This window comes from Knufia obscura (assembly GCF_036327395.1).
Source record: "Knufia obscura strain CCFEE 5817 isolate CBS 148926 chromosome Unknown scaffold_7, whole genome shotgun sequence".
Lineage (NCBI taxonomy): Eukaryota > Fungi > Ascomycota > Eurotiomycetes > Chaetothyriales > Trichomeriaceae > Knufia > Knufia obscura.
The window spans coordinates 1,661,505-1,677,475 of NW_027042693.1; the positions used below are offsets into that span (position 1 = coordinate 1,661,505).

At 50.6% G+C, this 15,971-nt stretch overlaps 5 protein-coding genes across 5 annotated transcripts; 3 read left to right on the forward strand and 2 right to left on the reverse strand.

Annotated features, from left to right (window-relative positions):
• Positions 1-215: 215 nt before the first annotated feature.
• Positions 216-1,349, forward strand: PMZ80_006800 (uncharacterized protein; the record flags this gene model as incomplete). Its single annotated transcript, XM_064875211.1, has 1 exon — positions 216-1,349. The coding sequence occupies one exon, from the start codon at positions 216-218 to the stop codon at positions 1,347-1,349; it is 1,134 nt and encodes a 377-aa protein (XP_064729611.1).
• Positions 1,350-1,784: 435 nt separating this feature from the next.
• Positions 1,785-2,978, forward strand: PMZ80_006801 (uncharacterized protein; the record flags this gene model as incomplete). Its single annotated transcript, XM_064875212.1, has 1 exon — positions 1,785-2,978. The coding sequence occupies one exon, from the start codon at positions 1,785-1,787 to the stop codon at positions 2,976-2,978; it is 1,194 nt and encodes a 397-aa protein (XP_064729612.1).
• Positions 2,979-5,560: 2,582 nt separating this feature from the next.
• On the reverse strand, positions 5,561-6,732 carry mtd1 (Methylenetetrahydrofolate dehydrogenase [NAD(+)]; the record flags this gene model as incomplete). Its single annotated transcript, XM_064875213.1, has 3 exons — positions 5,561-5,749; positions 5,853-6,483; positions 6,545-6,732. The coding sequence occupies 3 exons, from the start codon at positions 6,730-6,732 to the stop codon at positions 5,561-5,563; spliced, it is 1,008 nt and encodes a 335-aa protein (XP_064729613.1).
• An 841-nt stretch (positions 6,733-7,573) lies between these two features.
• PMZ80_006803 (uncharacterized protein) lies at positions 7,574-9,382 on the forward strand (the record flags this gene model as incomplete). The annotated part of the gene is made up of 1 exon (XM_064875214.1): positions 7,574-9,382. One exon carries the CDS (start codon positions 7,574-7,576, stop codon positions 9,380-9,382), a length of 1,809 nt encoding a protein of 602 aa, XP_064729614.1.
• A 1,438-nt stretch (positions 9,383-10,820) lies between these two features.
• PMZ80_006804 (uncharacterized protein) lies at positions 10,821-15,725 on the reverse strand (the record flags this gene model as incomplete). The annotated part of the gene is made up of 1 exon (XM_064875215.1): positions 10,821-15,725. The coding sequence occupies one exon, from the start codon at positions 15,723-15,725 to the stop codon at positions 10,821-10,823; it is 4,905 nt and encodes a 1,634-aa protein (XP_064729615.1).
• Between the last annotated feature and the right edge of the window lie 246 nt (positions 15,726-15,971).

Sequence of the window (15,971 nt, forward strand, 5' to 3'; positions counted from 1 at the left end):
AATGGACAATTTAGCATAATTTGGTTTCTATTTGCAGAGATCTACTTCCAGCTGTTGCTTGCTACTTCGTATTCGATCAGTGTCTTAACCCGCGTTTGTGCTTAAGCTCATCATTACAGCGTTCACACTCAAGTTTGTCTCGAAGGGACCAATTGATCAGTCTATAGCTTCGATAACTACACCGACTCGGACAGAGCGACCGGACCTCCAGCATCATGGCACATGTTATACCGTCACCCGATCCTCAATCGCTTTTACCGCCACTGCTCGCGTGCTTACCTACCTCATTCGCATCTTCGAAGCCCCCACCAGCACTGCTGGAATTGCTGTCACCCATACTGCGTCAACGACTGACCATTTTCACCAGTACCGGATCATCACACGACAACTGGCTTAGGCTGTTGTGCTGGGATTCATCCAAGGGAGAGACGTTGAAAGAGACTATAGAAAATGCCAACTTCGAGCCACATCCGTCCTCTGGAGAGCTTGAGGTTGGTGATATCGAGCGGCTATCATACAAGAGATTCGATGCCGAGACGTTGAAGGCACAGATACCGCTCAATGATTGGGATCTGACAGCGCTGTATCTGTGGTGCACTGGCAGTGAAGAGGGAAATGCTTGGAGGCTGACCGAACTGCTGCCCTACGATTCAGATCTATGTCAAGATCAGTCATGGTCCACCACGCCTACCCAAGCAAACGAGCAAGCAACATCTCAGTTATCGAGTCTAGGCAATCAACCCTCATACACAAAGGGTAGGGCACTCTCAGTGCCAGGACAGGACGATGACGACGATGATTACTGGGCACAGTATGACAAGACCCCACATAATGGCACCCCAGCAAGGAAAGGCTCAGTGAATCCAGGTGCAGGGTCAACAGAAGCAGATTATTATGCGCAGTATGCCGATGTGCAACCAGCAATGGACAGTTACGATCCGGATGAGCACCATGAAGAACTCGGAGACTCCACCTTGGGAAGGGACAGCATGCCGGAGCCCGTTACGAATAGCCTACACCTCCAACAGCAACAAAGTGCTGTAGAAGAATCGAAACAGCCGACTTACGACACAAGGCGGCTCCAGATACCGGAAGACGAAGACGTGGTTCATATCAATCATCCTGTTCCCTCTTCTCCGACCTCAAGAGCTGGCTCAGACACGATTTCAAGATTGGAAGCGACGGCCGATCGATACTCTGCATCCGAAATAGCCATTAAGCAGCACATCAGCTACAGCGTGAAGAGTATGTATCGACTAGCAAAAGGCGCAGGGATGGGTAGGCAGGAGTTCGAAGATATGGTTCAACGCGAGCTCGAGACATTGAGCTTATTAGATCGTGAAGACTGATCACAGATTCAAGAACTTCGCCAGGCACTCACATCTCCAATCTTACCTGTCACGAAGCTCCGTCCCTTCTGCTGACGCTCAGAAAATGAAATTTCGGTCTGATCAGCCAACACATACTTCCTTTTTGATGCTCTCTGGACACGCATCAGGACTGAAAGGCTGGATGTGAATAAGCAGAAACTTGGCGCCGTAAAACAGCTCCGACAAATAAGGTTGTGGCTGCATCTCAGGAGGTTGGGGAAGCGGATCTCGATCTCCAAGCAACCACGTCATGACTTGCAAGGTGCAGATCTTAGTCAGGTACGAAGTGCATGGGCACATATCGTGAAAGCCATCGATTATGCCTTGTCGTCGCATTCTGTCGCAAACTCTCAACGTTGCTCAGATCGCCTTAGACTCAAGCTCTAGCTCCCAGTCAGCTCAGCGTACTCCAGCATGCCACCCAAGAAAGCACAAGCAGCGAAAGCTGTAAGCAAGAAGCAGAAAACCCAAGAGGAGAAACAAGTTCCCGATCGCACGAAAGAGGAAGCCAAGGCAGAAGAGCCAGAGGACGTCGAGAACCCAACAAATCCCAAAGACGAAGCCATGGATGAGGAGCCCAAGGACGTCAAGATGGGTGGCGTCCCAGCCGACGACATGAAACCAGAAGAAGCTCCCGGCGATGATGAACAAGCTCAAGCCGGCCAGAAGCGCAAGTCCCCACCGACATCCGCTTCAAAAGAGAAGCCGCCAAAGAAAGAGCCACGACAAGGCAGTCGAGCCTCTGGTCGCACCGCAGGCGGAGGCACCGGCAAGGATGTCACGTCGAAACAAATCCTCAATTTCCTGCTATCGGAAGACTCACTACAATACTGCTTTCCATCTGACGAACTCGACGCCGCGCGGTCAGGCAAATTCAAGAAAACATACAGTCTCACCCCGCCGAGTCTCTTCACGCCATTCGAACACCTTATTACAGCGTCTCTGCTCAGCAAGCCCTTGTCGCATACGCTTGGCATGCGCTCCGTTCGAACCCTCCTCAACGAGCCCTACAGCTTCAGCACACCTGGTGACCTGAAGAAGGCGGGTGAAGACAAGATATGGAACGCGCTCGAGGAGGCTCGAACACAACATAGGCAGAAAACCGCCAGCTACCTATATGATATGGGCACCCAGTACGCCGATCCGAACAGCAAAGACGACGGAGGTGACAAGGGAGACAGTGACGAGATGCTCGAGCTCGCAACAGCTGCAAACGAAGGCGGCGTAAAAGCGACAATCGAACATGTCAAGAGTACAGTCAAGGGCATGGGCGTAACTGGCGCAGAGATCTTCTGCCGAAGAGTACAGGCTTGTGAAGGGTGGGGCGAGGCTCTCTGGCCCTATGCGGACAGCAAGTCGTTTGATGCGTTGCGGGAGCTTGGTGTGAAGGTCGGATCGGCGGATGAGCTACAGGAGATGATTGAGCGGGATGTGGATTTTGACAAGGTGGGTAGTATGGGTCTGACGGAGGAGAAAAAAGGTGTGGATGATAAGGACTATGAGGTGCAGGTTGCCGTTGAGTTTGTTACAGTACTGGAAAGAGCTGTTGGCTGTTCGTTGGAACAGAATGTGCCTGCTTTGAGGAAGGCGGCTGCGGAGTGGAAGTAAAGCCGTGTAGTAATGCTTGGACATGATCCTGCTCGGTGCGTGATATGAGTACTGCCTGCATGCACGCCAAGTCGCAACTTGAAGCTTTTTCCTATACTGGGAAGCGCAGCTGGATCGTCTCGTTGAAATATTCTTACTACACCCAATGCCGTTGATGAAGGGAATCTCGTCAGCAGTGATCGATACAGCGGTACGGTCTAGGGGCATCTACACTCACTTAGAGCTCTGAAGGCCCTTGCAACACATCCAGATAGTGTTCTCCTGCTCGTCTGACAAAATAATCTTGCCTACAATGTATCCAACGTATTGTTCACAATGACGTCTCCAGTGACTCGGTATAAATTTCACACCATAAGTGCACATCAAATACCTAGGTAAGCTCGTAAGGGGTTATTTTTCTGTCCCATGGAGGCTCTATACGCCGGAGCAGGTACTGAAGGAAGCAGCTAACACAGCCCGGAGATGAGCGTACATCACCGAAGTTGAGCTTCGGGCTCTGTTGGCGCCTATGACGACTGAAGCTTAGGCGCTCGTGAACCTTTCCAGTCCGCACGGCTAGTTTCACCAAGTCGGCAATTTATTCACGGCAGGGGCTTAACGCTATTGTGAAGATTGCATCAGATATCTTGTACTCTAGCAATCGTAGGAGGTAAGCGACAAGCCGAAAACGACACTCACCCCTAGGTCTTAATTGTTTCTGCCATGTTATGGGATCGTGGGATGCGTATCATACTACTAGCACTAGAGCAGGTGTTGTATCCCTCATAGTGTTCCACTAATACAGCTCACCCTTACCAGCAGAAAAGGGTACAACCGTGGCTCGCCCAGCTGAACACGGCAGACCGTGTGCGTGACCTCTCGTCCCCGTCTTTGAATATGGGAACCATCTCATTCCGTAGTCATATCTGGTTGCGATTGCACTTGAGTTTTCCTTTCATCGTCCTCGTATGCGAGCGGAAGTTGCCGTAGGGATCGAAGCCTAGTCTGATTGTGATGTGACCTGCCTGATGGCGTGGCCCAGGACAAACTTTGCTGTTTTCGCAATTAAAGTCAGAAGCACATTCGTAATGCTGCTTGCAGGTCCGCGTTGCTCGCTATCATAAGACTGTCCGAGGGCGCACCGCAGGGCCGTAGATATGTGACCGCGGATGATAGAGAGCATGCATAAAATCTGTCCGGTTGATCTGCGTGGGCAATAAGCCATCTAAGCGTGGGATGAAGGTACGGCTACGAAGACACCAGTACGAAAGGGCTCTGACGACTAGATGTCGAATCTCATCAGCAGACATGCCCATTGTCAGGTGAGCTAGCTCGGTTAGGTCAACGTCGCTGCCCATGATGTTATCGTGCCGCATGGTCGCGGTTAGGCGCTCAAGGTGGGTGTGTCGTGTGCTCTCGCGGTTCATATCTGTGGTCGTTGCTGGACGACTCGGTATCCGAGACGGACTTTGAGAAGGGGTAGCTGCGAGTCGTGGTTGTCGTGGTGCAGGGGGGCTCATGAGTGTTCCACGGCATGTTGGACATGTAATGCCTTTGCCTGAGAAGCGTTGAGAGCGAGCCCATGTGTTGAGGCATTCGGAATGGTAGAAATTACGACAGGAGGCATGCTGAGAAATTGCATAAATGATGTTTCTGTCTGGGCAGGACCGGGATACGTTCGCTGCTGTCGAGAGCGGATCGTAGCAGATAGGACACTCAGAATTGAGGTCTACCTTTATTGATCGGATCACCCTTGTACCAAGGGAGGCTGACGAGTACGTCTCAGCAAGGCTGAGGTGAGCTCTGAACGCAAGGTCGATGAAATCTGCTGAGATGCGCAGATTGGTGTCAGATACATCAGGCACTTGTTGTAAGGTACAAAGTGTCGGTCGTGTGTCGGATGATATATTTCTGTCGATTCTGCCCCATACTGCATTCGTCCTTGACGAGTGGACGTATTCGCTGTCCATAATTGCCGTATTTTGACCGTGAAATGATTGAATGGGTTATCTCATAATGTAGTGAGAGAAGGAGGGCAAAAGCGATCGGGCGATGGTATTGTTGGTGAGTGAATAGCTATGAGATAGATAGAGGCAGCAGTTGCTTTTGAGGAATCCACCTTCAGTGGCACGGTATGCTGCACAACAAAGACGAAGGATGGGTGCGGTTCTGGTCGGACTCGTGTATAGACAGAGTGGGGCAGAAGAGTTATTTTTCAGTTTGCGTAACTTTGGTACTGCAAGGCCTCGACAACCAGCCTCTCTTAGGTGGTCAACACGCACTGTTATGCTACCAACCATATACCGAGCAGATTATGCTCGCGTGCTCGAGAGTCCAGCTACTGTTGAAGCCCGTCAATGCTATGAGGCTAGTGGCCAAGACTGCAGGACGGAAAGTGTGGGTGTTGGATGTCGGAATTCCAAGTTCGACCGGCATACGCCATGCGTTTCCAGAGTTTAACGATACCGACCATAAACCCATTTTTGAGCAGCTTTATCATCATATGAAGAGCTGATGGTCAAGCTCAAGCGCGCCCAGGACACATCCAAACATCTTCCGTTCATGCCGCTTGCACCATTTCCTGAGTATGTTTGACACCGCGGTTACGGGTCCAGGATCTTTTCGACTTTGGCATTGGGCAGCGCATCGTGTTCATTCTGAGTACCGGCGGTCTCCTGAAGTTGTCGATTTTGTGTGATACGAAGGAGGTTCCTAAGCAGCACTGCTATCGTGACTTTGCCGATGGCAGGCACGTAGATCGATGCTTTTTGCTTCACTTCAGGTGGGAAGTTCTGATTATTCTAGATTAGCTTCCCTTCATCATGCTTGATTGTCACCCGCAAAGATTCCCCACAACCAGTGGATCGGCAAGATGAGGCTGGAGCAAGTACATACCTTTTCGCTTGAGAAGTTGATACACACTGCCCCTTCGCGCAGTAATGCTGTGTCGAATTTATACTTATCGCCAGGAACACCAGTAATGACAACATCGCACAACGGAGCAGCTTCCTTGATAGACCAGTTCGGCATCTCCTCGACTTCGTGTTTGCGCTTGCGCAGACCTTCTCCTCGTGTAAATTTTTGGACACCAGTGACATCCACGCTGTAGACACAAGCACCATCGTTAGCCAGCAAAGCAGCTAAGGGTCTGCCAACCACTTCAGATCGGTTCACAACGCAGATTGTGTGCCCGAAGAGTCTGTTGCCATATGGGAGAATTGGATTGTAGATGTGTAGGTATTCCAAGATCTTGATGACGGCCAGAGGCGTGCATGGTAACACGCTCTTCCTGGTCGCATTCTCATCGAGGAACCGGATGTTTTGATACATGTTGAAGATGTACTTGTGTGTCAATCCCTCGACATCCTTCGAGAGAGAGACGCATTCTTGCAGATACTGATCTTGCCGGTTGCTGTGGATAGGATAGTACACTAAGATACCGTCGACCTCGTCGTCATTATTTGCATTGATGATGGTGTCTTCGACATCGTCCTTGTCAACCCGTGCAAGCGTGTATTTGAAGCCGCTGCTCTTCATCAGCACTATTCTGGAGACCGATACGTTGCACTAATTCGCACAAGACTTACTTCTCCTCGCACGTCCTTTGTGTCCAGTCGGCGTATACCTTGGCAGCGGCGTCCACGTTTGCTAGCACGCCTAGCAGGTGCGGTTGGCGTCCATTGAGGGCTGCCAGACCTGCTTTGACTTCTTCTAGCAAGCCTTTAGCAATATTGCCGGCCAATATTACCTTGCAAGAAGGTGTTTCTGCAGCCATGTCGAACCGCACGCTCCAACACGTCCCTTCAAGAATGTAGTGTTAATTCTGAGGTCGCTTGCAAGCGAAACTTTTGTTCATAGGACAGAACGACTTGCTGTGAAAGACCTTGTCAAGTGTTTAGAATTTTGTTTTCTGAGGTGCAAGCAGTTACAAGGGTACGTAGCCACACTTTGAGTCAGCTCACGCAATGGTAGACGGTATGTCATGCATTGGAAGACCAATCCCAGAGTATGCCCAACAGCAATACAGAGCCAGATGTCACGTTCGATGTTTGAAAAAAGATTTCGAAATTCAGTCCCGTATCGGCAGAATTTTCTTTGGTTCGCCCGACCAACGATGCATGGTTAGTCGTAGAATGCTAAGCACGTGGGATTCACTGAGTGGTCTTGTCTCATTGTGCCAGAGGGATAGCATTGCAGCCAGTGATAGCGTATGCCAGATACTGGATGCGAAAGCATAGGAAAAGACGCGTCAGTAAGGGTGGTGTCGATATCGATGTCGACGTGTTTGGCTTCGAGTTGGGAAATTGGCTTCTTGGCAGGAGCTATAGGGCCCCCAATACCCCAAGGCCAGAAGCCCGACACAACTTGTAAGCTTCACCATTTAGTTCATTGTTGATTTCACTGTCACTACTTCTGTCATACTGGAATCTAACAGACGTGTCCTATTCTCAACGCAAGTATCGTCAATACCCACATTCTTAGTATAGATATCGCAGAACACTAGTTACCCAACTAGCATTAAACACACGAGCCCATCACAAAGGATGATGTTACAAGGTATCGCGCGTGTACTGAGGTAAAGCTTGCTGAAATTGAGGAACAGAGCCTACTTAGTCATGCCGCAGACTATATCTGTAGCAAGCTACATCTTCAAACGTCTGCAGCAGAATGGGGTCAATCATGTTTTCGGAGTGCCTGGCGATTATATGCTGAAAGCCCTCGACCACGTCAAAGCCTCAGGTGTCAAATGGACCGGTACTTGCAATGAGCTCAATGCCGGATACGCTGCAGACGGATACGCTCGGACCAACGGTCTTGGTGCCCTCTTCACTACCTACGGGGTTGGCGAGCTCTCCGCTATCAACGCAGTAGCAGGCAGCTATGCAGAGAGAGTCCCAGTCGTGCATGTTGTCGGTCTGCCTCGGCGAGAACACTTGGAGAGAGGTAAGCTGGTGCACCACTCACTGATGCGAACTCATGTTGCCCGGCTCAAGCAGCCACTGGTTTTTTCCGGTATGCACGAAAGCGTTACTGGGGCTCGTTTCGATGCACTGTCAAGAGATAGTCAGCAGATCATCGATTCTGTCGACGATGTCATACGCCGTGCCATCGTGCAACGAGTGCCTACATATATTCCCCTTCCCAGCGACATGGTGGCTGAACAAGTGCAAGCACAGCAACTCAGTGTACCTTTACGCGCGTTATATCAACGGCAGGAAGATTCCTCTGAAGATGTAGCGAATGATCTTCTCAGGCTACTATACTCAGCTAAAGCCCCTCTCCTGTTGGTTGATAGAGCGGGAACGGACCATCCAGAAAGCCTGCGACAGTTGTTAAACGACTTCATACGGTGTTCTGGTATTCCCACTCTCACGATGCCGTCGGGTGCAAGCATGGTTGACCACAACATCAAAAATTACTATGGCGTTCACGCAGGCCCCGCTGGACAGATTGACACAATGCCCTATGTGAACGCCTGTGACTTAGTAGTCTCGTTCAGTTGCATGCATTCTGATACCCAAACTTTAGGCTGGTCTGTGGTTCCCCCACGTGTCAAAACAGTCGCTATCTCAAGATCCAGACTCCGGTTTTTCAATAAGAACGGTGGCCAATCCTATGAGATTTCCGTCGAAAGAATGTTGGCTAAAATGATTGCGAAGCTAGACACGCATCGCTTGGCTAAGCCAGATACTACATCACTTGGAAACTTCCGCAAGGTCATGCCTCAGCTCATCACGAGCCTCGATGACCCTATCGACCAGACGAGCTTCTACTTGCGACTCAATTCTTACCTCCGACCACACGACACTATTCTCCTTGCCAATGCGACGCCCATCCTCGGTGGCCGAGATTTTGTCCTCCCGGACAAATCATGTCGAGTCATTGCCTCTGGTTTGTGGTTCAGCATTGGCCACGTGCTTCCAGCTGCTCTCGGCGCCGCCATGGCACAGCAGCGATCTCCTCAATCGAGCGAAGAAGTAAGAAGCGGCAGAGTGGTTCTTCTAGACGGCGACGGATCCTTCCAAGTTACGGCTCAAGAGCTCAGTACGATTATACATCAACGACTAAACGTCACCATATTTATTATCAACAACGATGGGTATGCCTACGAACGGCTAATCCACAATCCAGACGAGGACTATCACGATATCGCACCATGGGACTATCTTTCCTTGCCCGCAACATTCGGCGCAGCTCAAGCCATCAAAAAGGCAGAAGAGTTGGGTGAAGATTACAGCGTGGACACATATACGATGCGTACCTGGAAAGATCTCGAAGCATTTCTGTCAGATGACACCTTCGATAATGGCTTTGGTGGCAAAGCCAAGCGAGGTCTCAAGCTGATAGATGTGAAGATGGCCAAGACTGATGTACCGGAGAAGTTCAAAGCTGTGTTCGCAAGTGCTGGGAAGAACCTTGACTAAAACCTACAGCTCGCTCGCGCTCCCAGGGTTGACAAACGGCCCTGTAGTCGGTCTGCTAGTCACTAGAAGGTGGACAAGGAGCGTGCGTTGGACGGATTCTCGCGGAGCCGCGGGCACACACCCAGCAAGCGCGACATACAACGCAGTTGAAAATTTTACAGCCATGCTGGTTCACTGGGGAGTCTTCGTTCTCAATTCTACTCGCGAGCATCACCTGAAGACCTCGCAATACTGTCATCATTCGCTCTAAAACATCAAATCTCTGCACGCAAATAAACCACGAATGATAGAGATGTCCTCAATTTGAAGGATCCCAACCAATCCAGGATGATCCGCATAACGCCAAGCACGATCCCAACCACAGTCGGCTCCTGAACTTTAGCACAAATTGCCTCTTTCAGCTAGCCGCTTAACCGCAAACAGCAGAAACCCTCATGCCTTAGGCATCTTTCTATATCCGAATCGAATCCTGTACTAGTATCAGGTAATCATGGACACCTGAATGACCTGAGGATACGGGCGTTACAAACGAGAAACGACTGTTCCGCCAGCGTCTGCACGCAGCTCGGTCATAGCTACGCTTCATCGACGGAGCAAGCAGCACGCCTGCATATCTATCGGACACGGCATATTCACGGACCAACGAGATCGTCCTAGTGCAAGAGAAGCCAGGACACAACCAAGATAAGCATTTACGTGTCATGTCGCAATCAGACCCCGAAAGGACTCCTCAGCGGCTTCAATCATCACACGACCGCAATAGTCATCCAACACCCCAGCGGCACAAAGTCGCTTCAAAGGCACCCAACCAGCATCAAGGCATTACCAAAATGACAAGGTCGAAGCAGCGCAGAAATCAATTGTGTAGCCCCTGGTCATTACAATATGAGCACGTCACCTCATCCTACAGTAGACGAACGGCACGAGCATGGCATACGATATACAGCGTACAATGTACATACTACGCCACTAGTCACGCTACAAAGTCAACACTCTGGAGGTCCGGTCTTGCATCCTGCTATCTGAATCGACACCAGTCCGTGCAGTGGTGACAGACTTGAATCGCCCAATGCCAACACAACACCTCGAGGCAGGACAAAGCGAGAATGCACTTTGCAGGGACTCACGGACTCGCAGCCTCAGTCGCGACTCACGATGCATACATCAAGCAATAGGGGCGGGTCCGAATCAATCTAAGCCAAATCGAGCAACACCATCCTATGGTCAAAATGTCTCAGGTAGCTATGCCCCTAGTTAAAGAGCAAGAGCAATGCCTTCTTCATCAGCACCACTTCTCATTCTACTGTATTTAATGCAATCTCAGGGGTATCAAAAGAGCAAGGCTAAACAACGCTATGCAATCCACAAACGACTTCCTTCACTTCCGTCACTTTACCTCACTTCCTCAACAACCACATCACACACTAACCATCCCCCATCACCCCCCATTAGCCAACCCCACCACATCCTCCTCCCCCACAAAAACCCCCTGATCAATCCTCAAAATCCACTCCGCCTTAACCCGTTCACTCCTCGCCGCAAACAAAAACGTATTCTGCTCCCCATAAACCGCAAACACATTCCCCAACCCATGATTCAGATCCGTGCTCTTCCCCCGTTTATGTCCCCTCGGCGTATTGCCACTCGCATCACTATCATACCCATGTTCACTCGCAGACACACCCCCAAGTAACCGTCTAAAGTCAGGCTCATGGTCAATCCGCGCCCGACTCAGATTTATCGCATTGATGCCATCACCACTGGGCACCTCATGGATATGCAGATACGGTGGTCTTAGATCCACAAAGCGGCGCTTCCACTGCATTGTTGCTTGGGATTGTTGGTCTGGTAACGTCTCGCTCGGCATGAGGAGGTACCCGCTCTTCATGCTCACCGCGTTCTTTGGGTGATGCGTCACGGTGGCGGCATATCGCTGCTTCTTGGTAAGTTGTTGGGCGCGGAATGAGGCAGTCGCGGCTGGTTTCGCGGATTCTGCGTCGTCGAAGATGGGGTTTGACATGTCGCTGTTTCGTTTTTGCCAGAGGGTTATGAATTTGTTGAGTTTGTCGTCGCGGTTTTGGGTGGATGGTTCGTCGAGGCTCAATGGGGATGGGTCTCGTGTTTTGCGTGGGGTGGCGAGGCTTAGCTTGCGAGCACCATGTGTGGCTTTGGCGGCTTCGATGTCTTCGAGTTGACGGCGCTTCCGACGGGCTGTGATGTAGTCTTTGACTAGACTGATGCCCCTCGGTGTCCATGAGCCGAGAAGTTCTTCGCCGTTAATGTAGTCCTTACTTGTGTCTAGCCGCCAAAGGTCAGCTGCTCGCTTGGCAGAGAGTGGCCGGATAATGATGCTGAATACACCGTCTGCCGAGCGCGTCACTTTTTGTTGGTTCCAGAATGACTTGAGAATCGACTGTGGGCGGAGGTAGGACCTTGACTGGACTTGTAGGAACTGGTCGAGAGCGAAGGTCATTGGCTCATCGAGACGGGATGATACTATATCCCATTTGATATTGATGCGGACTTTATTGAGTTCGGCTGTCGCGCGGTCGAGGTTGAGTGATTTGTGGAGGGAGGAATCCCATTGTCCGATAAAAGTTATGTTGGAGGTGCCATCTGCATTGTCGCGAATCAGGGGTTCTTGTATCTGTTTCAGAGGTATTTCTGGTGTAGTCGTGCTTGCATCTGTCACTCGTCCTGCTGAGTCGAGGAGGTGGACGTCGGATACTCGAAGATTCTTGATATCGTCCCAAGGCAGCGAGCCTGACAGACTATACGTTAGCGAAACGGATATCCGCCGTTGCAGCCCTTGATGTAGTTGGTGAATCCCTGGCTCTGAATCAGACGTCTGTACTGCTTCAATAGGCATGTATTGGCCGTTTTCAGCAAGTTCAAGAATCTGCACCTTCGCGAATACATCATGTCGCTCTTCAACGCTGAACTCCGACTCGGGTAGTCTTGAGGCTGTGGTCTGCACAGGTGGATGCTCAGCCATCTCCCGTAGCTCATCCCAACTGATCAACTTATCGAGATGCATTGAGCTGACTTTGGCGTAGATCGAGACCTTCAGCATGCTAGACTTCTCACTCGCTTGGGACACACTAAGCCCGTGGATCGATTCGAACCGGATTGGTCCATCTCCGAAGCCAGATATAGGTGAGCTTGTGACTACGCTTTCCTCTTGTGAGCCTGTGACGAACATCTGTGCATGCAGTTCAGAGCCTTCGTGTTCTGCGAAGCCTGCTAGGTCCCGTAATATGATATTGAATTTGACCATCCCAAGAGGTGCTTCCGTGACCGATGGCTCAAGGGACATCCGGAGTCGACCAAGGACTTGTCGCGAGAATGGCGATATAACATCTAGTGCATAATCTTGTACTCGCGTCTCAAACGCTGCGGTCAGTGGGATGCTGCAGTCGCCAAGCAGTGAGTACATCGGTCCGTCAGCGTCGGTGAAGGGGTTGCTGAGTCGAAAGTGTTGCAAATACTCTGGCTGGTCTTTGTACTGTAGCATTTGTCTCATCTGGAGTACCCGAGCATTGAGTTTATCGAGCGACCATACCCGAATAACGTTGTTCTTGAGATCAATCACTCGAACAGCCAGGCAAGGCTTTCGCATCTCAGCAAGCTTGTGGTCGTCATCATCGGAAATGTCGCTCAGGATAAGATCGTAAGAGGAGACCTTCTCCTGGCCAGTATCAAGAACACAAAATTGGAACGAGCTTTCTTGTTCAAGCAATTTTGTAATGACTTGAGCTTCCTTCAGCAGACCTGAATTTTGCAAAATGGCTTCTGCGACCCTGACGTAGTTCCGCTGTCTCCAAGCTTCAATCACCACCCGTGCGGTGGCTTTCTCTGATGGTGATAGTTCAGAATACGCAATCGGTCCTGGTGGCTGTACAGAAGCAGCTTGAATTTGAGCTTCATATTCTTCTTTCTGCCGCCGTAGCTCTTCCTGAAATTCACGTTTCGTCCTTTCGAGTTCCTGCCTCATCATCTCTGCTTGCTCTTGCTGCGCCTGCTTATCGACACTAGGCGATTGTGGCTGTGATGGCTCGGCAGAGGCGACCTGTTCTGGCTTCTGGTTCTGTTGTCCGCGATCCGATGTCGTCCTCGAAGGAGTCTCCGGTACTTGATGTGGCATGGTCAATGTTGTGTCCATCGAGTAATCTTCGTCCATGGTTCCTTCTTCAGACATGTACTTGTCTCGTACCAAGAAATTACTCATGTCATCACTCGAATCATCGTGCTCGAAGATCCTGCTGTCAGGACGTCCTCCTCTTCTCTCCTCTCTAGCTTTGAGGATGTTCTCATATAGGCTGTTTAGCTGATCGTCGGTCAAGTCGTTAACCTTGGCATCAACTCCCAATATCGCACCTGCAGCTTCTCTTCTTGCATATGCCCAATCAGCATCGGGGGGCATGGGCGACTCGGCTCTGCTCGTGTCGTCCCAGATAGATGTTGACGAGCTGCCATTCCTCTCGTGACCCGGGCGAAATGGCATTGGGCTGCCGACTTGGCTTACGGTGACAGAATGACGCAACAAACTTTGGTTCTGCTCTGCTCGTTCCGCTTTTGCTTCAAGCGGGTTGTTGAACCTGAAGATGTGGAAGTCGCCTAGGATGATTCGGTTTCCAGACCGCAGCCTCTTAGGCTTGTCGACTCGAATACCATTCACCATAATTGCGGCACCTTCGTTCGGTATGATGCTCACGACGTTTTCGACATTCTCGAGCTTGCAGTGATGTTCCAGGATTTTGCTTCCATTAAGTCTGATCTCTGAACTGTCGGAGCTGTCAACGTTGCCAACTGTAGTGATACCTGGTTTTAGATTATAAACAAGACATTCTGCAAGAAGTGGATCATCACTGAGATTCACCAGATGCGGCATCTTCTTTGGCGTAGACATGCCGACATTGCCTTTCTCAATGCTGATACCAAGCTCTTCTAGCGCAGCCTCTCGTTCTTTGTGGATTTCTTCTGTCATGAGCAGTTTCTCTTCCCATGTCTGATTTAGGTCCTTGTACAACTTTTCGCTCTGAGACAACTGATCCATGATCTCGGCTTTTGAGACTTTCTTTATCGAGCCGTCCGCCTGTGTAATGCTCACCATTTGCTGGTCAAGTGGAGTGCCTTCTGGATATGCCTCAACTGGCTGACCAGGAGCACCTATAGTACCGCCACCACCCAGCTTCGCACGGAGTCCTGCAAGTTCTTCCTTGAGCTCTCTGATCATGCGAGCATTTGGATCCTCGTTGACAACAGCGTGGTTCTTGATGCGCTTGGCCGAGTCAGCATATCTCAAGGTACTCAGAGTCTCGTCAAAGTTGATGTCTGCCGGAGAGATGGCAGCGATCATAGCCGTCATCGAGTTGCCACCAAGTGAGTCCTTGAGAAGCCACGTGAGCACTGAGTCTCTGTACGGCACCTTGAGGCCTTTCTTGCCGGAAGATAAATCTGCTAGAGCTGCTATAACACGACCGAGCGTTGACAGAGATCTGTTGATTTCAGCACCTTCCTTCAGACGTGCACCTGTGGCACCAGTAGACGTTGCCCTTTCCGAACCTGCCAAATCCACCAGACTGATCTTTGCGACCTTCTCACTGTCCATGTTGGTCTCCACATCATGCCGTTTCTGTGTGAGTGTAAGCGTGAAAACAGCATGCGAGCGCGAACTCGTCTCGTTCATGTTCGTCGCAGCTACAGTCCTAGCTTTATTTCCCTCGTCCATCAAGTTCTCAATCTCAGGAAACGACTGTACGGCCAACTTTGCCAGATCCTCCACGTATGGGCCTGTACTCGGATGTTCTCTGACCCTCAGGTTCCCTTTGCTCGCTGGGTTGAGCAAATCCCGAACTCTTTCGTTGTAGATCTCTAGATAGCTGACTTCGACGGTACACTTGACATTGGGATCTGTAGACTGTATCTGCGTGATCTTGTCAAACATGACCTTGCAAATCCTAGGTATGATGCCCGTCTCCTCTCCATAGCCCATCATGCTGTAACTCTTGCCCGAGCCGGTCTGTCCATAGGCAAAGATACAGTTGTTGTAGCCCTGGAACGCATTATCAAGCAGTGGTGTGCCCAAGTCTGCGAAGACGTTCTCCTGCCCGGCATAATGTGAATCGTCACGAGCAAAGGACCAGTATGACTTATCGAACTTGAAGGTCTTCGAACCATCAGCTACGGCCTTGTTCTTATGGGAGATATCGGTTGGAGGAGCAAGGACGGTCTGCGACCCGGACATCTGGACGATGCATTGTGCATTGCGATCCTTTTCACGACTGTTGAAGGGCCGTACTCGGACGACAACTTTGATGTTGCCGCCGCCTGTGGGCGCCATGGTTGCGGTTCGGTGTTACCGGAAGTCGAGAGACATAAATAGTTGATGCTAGATTTTGTATGTCGTCTCTGGTCGAAGACGACTTGTACTTGGGATTTTGGTAGAGTAGCCGCTGGATCAACCACGGGGCAGCGCAAGTAGTTGGAGAAGGTGGAAGACGTTCCTAGGTGAGAGTGATGTATGGTAGTGGCAGCAGGTTGCTGTAACGAGATTGCGTCCCGACCATGTGACCCGCTTCAGCATGTT